The following is a 9,633-nucleotide window of genomic DNA, read 5'->3' as shown; positions in this document are numbered from 1 at the left end:
CAGGCCGGGTTTTTATTCGCTAGACCCGGCAGCCGCCCTCGGGGACGCGTGGGCACCGAGCGGCCGCCCGCCGGAGCGCCCCAAGCGCCTGTGGCTCGGGTTCAGTTTGATTTTTTAACTTTACTTTTGTTGGAGCCACGCCCTCGCGGTGTCCCCCAGCGCGCCCCGCCTCCCACCCTTCCGGGCCGGGGCGCGGCGAGCGTGGTGGCCCGACCGCGCGTCCCCGGGGGAGCTTGGCTGGGGACCTCAGCCCCCGAGGACGCCGCCCGCTGCGCGGCGGGCGCGGCCACCTCTCGGAGCCCGGACTGGGGCGCGGTGGGGGCGGAGCGCGGGGCCCAGAGCCGCCCTCCCTTGGGCGGGCCGAGCCGGGGCGGGCTCCGGGGCGGGTTGGAGAGCGCGCGGCCCCGCCCAGGCCGCTTCCGCCAGGCCCCCGACCGGCGCGCACTCAGCGCCCGCGCGGGTGGCGGCCGGCGCGGGCCCCCAGGAATGAACAGGGACCCGGGTGCCCGCGGCCGGGACCCCGCCTCGCCCCCGCCAGCCCGGGCCGCCGCGCCCCCCGCCTTGGCCGCGCCGCCGCCCCCGCCCCCGCCGCCGCCGCCCGGGCCCCCGGGTCCGCCCCCCGAGGCCGCGGGCTACTCCCACCAGCTGCTGCTGCTGCTGCTGCAGTGAGCGCCGCCCCGCGCCCCGCCATTGTCCCCGCCGCTCCGCCTGTCGCGCCGGGCCGCGGACCGGGAGGCGGGGGACGCGCATGGGTGGGCGCCGCTGATGCCGCCGCCGCCGCGCCGCCCTCCGAGGCTGCGTCCCGGGAAGCCCGGACCTCCGCGCTCCCCGGCCCGGCCCCGCGCCGCGGACTGGAGCGCGCCCCCATGGAGGCGCCCGGGCTGGCCAAGGCGGCCAAGGCGGCCGCGACGGACCCCGAGCCTCAGGAGAGCCGCGGGGAGACCCCCGACGGGGCGCCCGCGCTCTGCCCCAGCCCCGAGGCGCCCTCGCCCGAGCCGCCAGCCTACCGCCTGCAGGACTTCGACACGCTGGCCACCGTGGGTGAGTAGCGCGCGCGGGGACCCGGCCCGCAGGGTCGCTCGGCGCCGCCCGGGGCGCTGGCGTCAGACAAAGGGCCGGTGTGCCGTCGCCGGGCCGCCTCCCCCAGCCGGCCCTGCCGCGTCCCGTCCGCTCAGGGTCTCCGCGCGTGCTGGCGGGGCGCCCCAGGACCCTCAGGCGCTCCCAGAGTTGGAGGGTGGCCCCCCCACGAGCTCCCGCGAGCCTCCCCAAGTGTCCGCGCTCTGCCCCGCGCGCCAGGAGTGTCCGGATTTACAAGTCCTTTCCTCCTCCCCCAAGCCCCCTTGGTATCTGTGCCACCCGACGTCACAAAACTTGCCAAGGGTCATCTCCTATGGGGCACCTCGCCCGCCCTCCCGGCCAGGGGCCCCTAGGGACAGAGGCGGCGCCCAGAGGCACCTACGGAACTCCGGCCAGCCTCCCTGTGCCCCGCTGCAGGATGCTCCGGCGCAGACTTTGGACCTTACCCGGGACTTGGCGGGGACAGGTGTCCTGGGGCGGAATGGGGGCGGGCGTGGGGTGGGCGTTCAAGACGGATTACCCATTTCCCCCTCCCCGCGCCTGCTTTTTATCTTGTTGATCCGAAAGTTGGCATTCCGGGTCAGACCGATTTCCTTTTGTGCTGTGCGGGGAAAGGCGCTGGTAGATCCTGGGGCCGCCCTGGCTGGGCTAGAAAATCCCCACTCCGGGCTGGGGCTGGGTGCGAATGGTGGGCACAGGCCACGGTGGCTTCTTAGCAACTCTGTGTTGCTCACGGCCTTTTGGAGATGGGTTTCTTGTAGGAGACATCCATGGGGAAGGGGGCAGGTCACAGGTCACCAAGGGGTTTGGGGTGTTCAGGGGCTTTTCCTGGGTCTCCTGCCGTTCTTGTGGAAAGGAGGAAGCTGGGCAGGGCGTCAGGAAGCCAGGGCTCAAGGTCACGGCCTTAGAGTTTAATCAGAGATGGACAGGCACGGCCGCACTGGGGAGGGACGGGTCTCCAGGGAAGCTGTTTCGGGAAAGGAGGGGATGGCAGGCACCTTCTCTGTCGCAGTGTGCGTCTCTCTGTCTCTCCCTGTTTACCTCCTTCTGTCTGTCCGTCCGTCCCTCCGTGTGCCGCCCTCTCCTTCCCTCCCCCCCGGGAAGCTGGACCTGATGGGAAGGCAGGCTGTGTTTTGCAGGGCTGCAGGGTGGGACAGAAACCCAGCCCGGGCAGTGACACCGGCCGTCGTTGGAAATAGAGACAACAATGGAAAGTTGGTAGAGGACCGACTCTCCAGGCCTTGGCACTGAGCAGCAACAACTGTATCCCGTCTGGGCACACGCACGGGCTTGTCAGAGATGCCAGGGCTGGAGGACAGGGTAGCCCGTAGCGAGGCCGTAACCTATTTTGGTGCCAGCAGTCCCGTGGGGCCCTGTGGGCCCTGCCCAGTGGGCACGGGGCGGCCAGCCAGTCATCTTGTCCTTAAAAATAGAACGAGGCCGCCTCTGGGGACTGCGAGGGGCGTGCACGGGAGGGTGATTTCTTCCACGGGTCCTTGCCTCTTCGTGAAGAGGATGCCTGTTCTCTGAGGATAACTTCTGTGCGCCCCCCACCCCGGGTGTGACGGGAGCAGGTGTGCGTGTGTGTAACACACACACACACAAACCCAGGTGTGTATGCGAGAGCCAGAGGCCAAACCTGACGGAATCCCCAGCCTCCCTGAGCTGTCCCCGTCCTGTGTCCAAGCCACAGTGTCCACCAGCTGGAGGTCCCGTCCTCACGTGCCGTGGGTCCCAGAGAGGGGCCAGACTGAGCTCTGCCCGAGCCTTTACAACCTCGCCTCCTTGCTGTCCCATGTGCCGGTCAGGCACCCGCAGGTCCTGCGTGGTGCTGGGCCGTTTGTATGCACTTTTCCAGTTGAGGAACGCGGCCCTCCTGGACGGGAACCCAGCCCACACGCACTGCAAACCCACAACACACAGACGCCCCAGACTTTGCTTTGCTTCAGCAGCATCTTGGAACCTTCTATCCGGAAGGAGTCAGGATGGAAGGACGCTGCGGGGCTCTGTCCTTGCTGCACACATTTTGTTCATGTGTTTTCTTCTTTTCCTGACCCACGCGTGGGCCCTGTGGTTTCCATTCCTCACGTCTGCCTGCGAGCTGGGCAGGGACGGGAGGCTCCCCGAGGGACAGAAATGCTGATTCACACACACAGGCACACGGTGTGTGCGTCTGTGGGTCTCTCCGTGCAGGTAGGACGCCCTGGGTTCTGTCCGATGTCGTTGGGCACGCCCCCCCGGCTCTTAAGACACCCCCGTGTCCTCAGCTCCAGACTCAGCTGCAAAGGGGTGGCCCCTGGAGGCCGAGGAGGGCAGGACACTGGGACTGTGGGGTCTCTAGACCAGCCGATCACCCAGAAATCTGGAGAGCGGGGAAGAAATCTCAGCTTGTGCTGCTGCGACATCCGGGAAGCAGGGAGGCGACCTTGGGGGCATGTCTGGGCCCCACTGTGATTTCGTAGCTTGAGAAACCAGGTGGGAGCAGCCAGGCGGCCGCCCGGACGGGCCGTGGCCTGCAAGCCCGTTTCTCCACACTTGAGGTTCGCACGAGGACGCGTGGTTGATTCCGGTGGGGACAGACAACGAGCTGTTCAAACAGAATCCTAGGTTTGGGAGTAATTACAGACTCCTGGGGCTTTCCAGAGTCCGAGCCTGGTGTCCGTCCCCTGCACCCTTCGCGAAGCTTTCCTCCGTGGGGATGTCGTTGGTGACCCGGTGTCAGGGGGAGGAGGAGGTCGGCGTTGGTACCGTCGTGCTCAGAGGGCGCAGATCATGCTCTGTGCTCCTTGCTTGTGCCGGTTCTGCTGTGTGTGTCTGTCATTTTCACAGGTTTAATCTTGTGCCTTTATTTGTCAGCCGGCAGCCCCGAAATCGAGGACAGAACTGATGCGCTCGGCATAGCCTGGTGTGTCCTCCTCCTCCCCTGTTACAGCCCTGGGCGGGTTGTGTTTCCTTAAGATGGAGGAGACCTTCCTTCATGAGGGTTTTCCAAAATTACACGAACTGTTAGAAAAGAATATTCTCAAGGACAGAAATCCTATACGTTGTTCCCCTTCGTTTTTAAAAAATGGGCGTAAAATTCATGTAACATCAAGTGAACCTTTCCCAGGGAGCCATCTGGCTGCGTTTCGTACGTTAAGAAAGTGACACGACCAGCACGTCTGTCTACTTCCAAGACGTTCTTGGCACGTCCCCAGACGAGACCCCGTCCCCGTGAGCTGTCCCTCCTCAGCCCCTTTCCCCCGGCCCCCCGGGGACCAGGAGTCTGCTCTCTGTCTCCATGGACTTTCTGGTTCTCTGTGCTTGATTCTATGACCTCTTTTTTTTTGTTTCCCCTTGTCTTCTCCAAGGAGGTGAGGGTCCAGTGGGAAGAGAACATGGGGGGATGCAGAGCCCAAATTTGCCCGCTCAAGTGATGAGAGGAAAATGCACCCAAAGGCCAGATGAGGACAAACCGGGGATAAGAAATGGGCGGCGGGATTGAGCCCTTGATGAGCAAACACACGCGCCCGACATCTGCTGTTCTGGGGTGAATCGAGTCCCAACCCCATCCCAAATCCATGTCGTCCTTCTCAGAGCTGTAAGGGGAACCTTATTTAGAAGTAGGCTCTGCAGATCGTTAAGGATTGTGATGAAGTCCGTTGTGCTCGGGTGGTCTTAAGTGCAATGACAGGGGACCTCATAAGAGACAGAGGAGGAAACACAGACGCAGAGGAGAAGCCATGTGAGGAGAACGGCAGAGATGCGAGGGATGTGGCCACAAGCCCAGGGGTGCCTGGAGTTCCAGAAGTTAGAAGAGGGAGAAAGGACCCTCTCCTGGAGCCTCAGAAAGGAGCATAACCCTGTCCCACCTGTCAGTCTCTGTGCCCTGCCTGGATCTCAGTGGTCCTGCCCTATCTGGATCGTAGTGGCCCTGTCCTACCTGGATCTCAGTGGTCCTGCCCCATCTGGATCTTAGTGGACCTGTCCTACCTGGATCTCAGTGGTCCTGCCCCATCTAGATCTCAGTGGTCCTGTCCCCGCCTGGATCTCACACTTTTGGTCTCCAGAGCTAGGAGGGGGTGAATTCTCACTGTTTTAAGCCACCACGTGGTGGCAGCCCCAAGACAATTAGAAAATGAGTTCACCTGCCAGAGAGGATTGCAGAGCTGACTTCTAGGCTGCTTTAGACCTTGGTGCCTTAGGTCCTTGCACTGGTTTCCCCAGATCGTTGGAGGGGCACACCATCTAGCTCCAAGCTGGACGATGGTTTCCATGGGCGACCTAATCCGAGCGATAGCGTTCAGAGAGCCAGAAGACGGGGCATCCGTCTCTCGCTGCTTGAGGAACGTCATCGCCAGAGCTAGATGCAACAGAGCCAGGAACTTGCTCTCCTTCTGCCTCTGCTTCTGCTCCCTTGCAGCCATCCCCTTTCTCCACAGAGAGCAGCCAGGTGAGGCCCGCACACACCATCTCCTTCATCTTGTCACTCGCTTAGTCAGTTCCACGGCTTTCCCACATGGCCAGACACCAAGGGGCGCCATGTTGAGTCACGTCTGACCTTGGGCTACTGTGAGAAAGTACCATCCGCCAGGTGGCTTACCACGACGCAACTTTAGTTTTCGTAGCTCTGGAGGCCAGAAATCTTGAGGTCAGGATGCCAGAGCGTGGATGGGTTCTGGTGAGGGCTCTCCCTGGCTCGTAGGTGGCCACCTCCTTGCTGGGTGCTCACGTGGCGGGAAGGGAGGCCGGAGAAGCAAGCTTCCTGGCGTCTGCTACAAGGGAAATAAGGTCATCATAAGGGACCCCATTCTCATCTGGTCTTAATTACAGCCCAAAAACCCGCTTGCAGATATGAATAGTGTTACATTGGGAGCTAGTGATTCATCATGGGAGACTGGGGGTTGGAGTTGGTGCCCAAACGTCCGGTCCATCATACTCTCTTTTACGCCTTGGTGGGTGTTGTTCCTTCTCCTGAACTCCTACCTCTGGGGTCCAGGTGGCTACCCCAGCAGCACGCTTCCCTCATCTCTCCCTCAAATTCCCAGGCAAGGACACCTCACTCTCCACGTGTGTCTAGAACAACCCTCCTTGTCCCTGCTTGCATTACCCACATGGGTGGGGACATGGCTCCGGGCTGATGGTCTCAGATCCCTTTCCTGGGGGAGTTCCTCTTCAGCTGGGGACAACCCGGGAGGGTGTCTTTGTCCCTGGGAGAAATGGGCAGAGGCAGCCCGTGCCGCCTGGGTTCACCAGTGAGGACGCTTCTGACCACAGTGTTCTTTTCTGAGAGATTCACGTGTTACGATTTCTCCGAAAACCACGTTCAGTCTCTGGGAAGGACATCGTGGGGCTCTCTCTGTATTTCCCCCAAGGTTTTTTCAAGACCACAGTGTTACGGCCTTCACCGTAACTCATGGAAAAGATGGAGACTCATCTTTTCCTGTTTTTTTCCTTGGGGACTCTGTATGTGCTGTTTCTTGCAGGGAAGGGGAGGAACGTACTGGATAACCCAGGCTGATGTTGTCGTGATGATAGACGGGACTAGTCATCTCCCATGTTCTCACAAGGATGTCCACGAGGGGAGCTGGCCGCTGCCTCTGGGGGTTTCTGCCCCCCTTCTCTGCACCGTCAGCTAACTGTTGGTGGCCTAGCAGTCCCCTGCCCTGTGTCCTCCTCCTCTCCCACGGCGCCCATGTCTCTTCCCCTGCTGCAGTGAGGCAGCTGAGTGGGGACAGAGACTCTGTGGGGCTGTTTGCTGGCTCCGTGTCTAGGGCAGGGGTTGTCCCTTCTCCCGGGAGCATGTGGCTCACGGTGACATCACAGCACCCTACTGCAGAGCTTTTGGGTTGTATTTTGGTGCTCGGCACACACGTGTGCCCTAGAGGGCAATGGCCCAGCAGCTGTTTATTTATTCCCTCATACATAGGCCGGTTGGCATCTCCGCATTGGGCAGGAACCTTCCTAGAAAGCCCGAGAGTCCCCCGTGTTGGGAAGTCCCTGGGCCCGGGCTCCTCAGGATGGTAGTTATCCCTGCTCATGCTGGATCCTAGTGGAGAAGCCGCTGAATGCCAGCCTGCTCCTGGGTTGGGGCCGGTCACAGGGAGCTCAAACAAGGATCCCTGCTTGTTGAGTATATGTTACCCTGAGAGAGGTGAGCAGTGACACCTGCATTTGGTGGTTTGTTCGAAGTCCCTGTCCGAAGTGTGGGGGAGAACAGAGCATGGGGATTGGAGCAGCAGTGCATGGAGGAGAGGTAGGGGCACGCTGCCGTGTCTGGGAGGTCCTGGGGTCTGCCTTTCCCAGCACGAGAGGTTTGCTCAAATCCTGGAAGGTGAGAGGGCTTAGCCGTGGGGACACCCTGGGAAGACTGTGGGCACAGGGGCTGGTTCTCTACCTTGAGCAGCAGCAGAATCCCCTGGAGCAGGTGGCCAGCCCCACCCAACAGATTTTCTGATACTCCAAGGTGGAGGGGGCCTGAGACTCAGCATTTCTAACAAGTTTCAGTGGTGCTGCTGCTTCTGCTCGCTGCAGTGTGCTTTGGAGCTACAGGGCGACCTCATAGCGCACCGGGCATGTTCTCGAAACTCTCAGAAAGTTACTGTGGCCAGTGTGGGATGGAACAAGCAGAGACGTGAAGGTGCAGAACTTCTGTGTAGGACCTCTAGTGTGTGTGTCCTCACATGGGTTTTCCTGGCTGCGTGTGCAAGGAGAAGGGGTGTGGGTGGTGTCTCTTATAAGGACACTTACCCGTGGTCTGTAGGATGAGGGCCCCACCCTGATGACCTCGGTTCACCTTTGTTACTTCTTAGAGGTTCATCTCCAAATACAGTCCCGTTGGGATTTAGGCCTTCAAGGCATGAATTTTTGTTGCGGGTGGGGGCTGTTGGACACGACATTTAGTCTGTAACAGGGACTTAGAAAATAGTCATGGGTAACTCCATGGTTTTTGGGTGAAATAATTTTTTTGAGTGAAATAATTAGAAAACGTGCACTGCCATTGGGCCACATGAGGAGGGCTCTGGATAGAGCGTGTTGGGGACAGAAGGTCTCCAGATCTTTTTCAATGCCTCCCCCTTCCACCTGCTCACATCCTACCTTCTCCACCATATCGATCATCTCAGTCATCATCACCATCATCATCATCACCATCATCACGACCACCGTCACCATCACCATCATCATCATCATCATCACCATCATCATGACCACCGTCACCATCATGACCACCGTCACCATCACCATCAAACCCCTCATCACCGCCATCTTCATCACACCTTCCGATCAGCACCTGCCCACATCCTACCGCTTTCTACCATCTTTCTCACCAATACCAACATCGTCACCATGGCCGTCATGACCACCATCACCATCGTCACCAGCCCCATCATCGTCGTCCTCATCACCACGACCACCACCTTCATCAGCACCTTCCCTTCAACTCCCGCCCACATCCTACCACTTTTCTCCCAGCTGCAGCATCATTTCTGCCGTCATCACCACTTCCGGCGCTCGTGAAACTTTTCTTTGAAATTCACAGAACACCAAATTGTTTTACAGTGAACAGCTCAGAGGGGCGTTTACCATATCTACAATGTGTGAGCGTCCCTTCCATCTACTTCTTAAACACTTCCATCACCCCAAAAGAACACTCTGTACCCATTAAGCTGTTGCTCCCTGTTCCCCTTGCCCTTGGCTCCCCCCAGTCTACTTTCTGTCTCTATGGATTTGCCCATTCTGGACATTTCGTAGGTATGGAATCATACAGTGTGGAGCCTTTTTTTAACTTTTTTTCATTTTGAGTGGTGTTTATGAGTTTTATCTGTATAGTTAGTATGGGTCCGTAGTTCATTCTTTTTTGTGACTAGTATTTCATGGAATGGGTAAGACTACATTCTGTTTCTCTTTTTGTGAGTTTGCTTAGAGAAACAAAGTACCAGAGATGGGACAGCTTCAACAATAGACATTTATTCTCTCTCTCCCAGTCCTGGAGGCTGAAAGTCAAGATCCAGGTGAGGCCAGGGCTGGTTCCTGCTGACGCCTCTCTACCTTGTGTGTAGACTCTGTCTTCTCTCTGTGTCCTTGCATAATCTTCCCTCTGTGCATGTCTATGTCTCAATCTTCTCTTCTTATGAGGCAGTCCTGTGGGATCTGGCCACACACCTCGGTGACCTCATTTTACCTTAATCACTTTAAAGACCCCGTCTCCAAAGATAGACGCATCCGGAGGTCATGGAGATTGGGACGTAAACATAAATGTTCTGTGTGGGAGGGACAAAGTTCAGCCCATTTCACCTGTGAAACTTTGCATCGGAGATACCGTGTCCCCTTGGGGGTCCCATAATGGAATAGTGTAGTGTCACCCCAGGTGGATTTGGCTCATCAGCTCAGAGGGCCGAAAGCAGGCTCCACTCATGACAGAAGGCTAGAAGACTCTGATAATAGAGTGAAGACCCTCTCGGCTGATCTCGGCAGCACCTGTCCTTCCCATCCTCTCATGCATCAATACCCACCCATCATCATTCTTTCTCTCCAGTCACTTGTAACTGTCCCACAAAGGTGTTGGGCCTTCCATTT

General features: G+C 58.9%; 1 protein-coding gene across 2 annotated transcripts in view; it reads left to right on the top strand.

Moving 5' to 3' along the window:
* The first annotated feature begins 609 nt into the window (after positions 1 to 609).
* Positions 610 to 9,633, top strand: part of PRKX (protein kinase X-linked) — a 77,335-nt gene continuing 68,311 nt past the window's right edge. The window contains exon 1 of one of the 2 annotated variants that reach the window (XM_045995293.1): positions 610 to 1,041. In XM_045995293.1, coding sequence (XP_045851249.1) covers positions 867 to 1,041 — 175 coding nt within the window. In that variant the 5' untranslated portion in view covers positions 610 to 866. The remainder of the gene's footprint in view (positions 1,042 to 9,633) is intronic. The other variant, XM_045995292.1, reaches the window with a different exon arrangement.

Source organism: Meles meles, chromosome X, assembly GCF_922984935.1.
Source record: "Meles meles chromosome X, mMelMel3.1 paternal haplotype, whole genome shotgun sequence".
In the NCBI taxonomy this organism is placed as follows: Eukaryota; Metazoa; Chordata; class Mammalia; order Carnivora; family Mustelidae; genus Meles; species Meles meles.
Note: the sequence above shows the minus strand (reverse complement) of the source record. Positions and strands in the feature narration are given on the sequence as shown.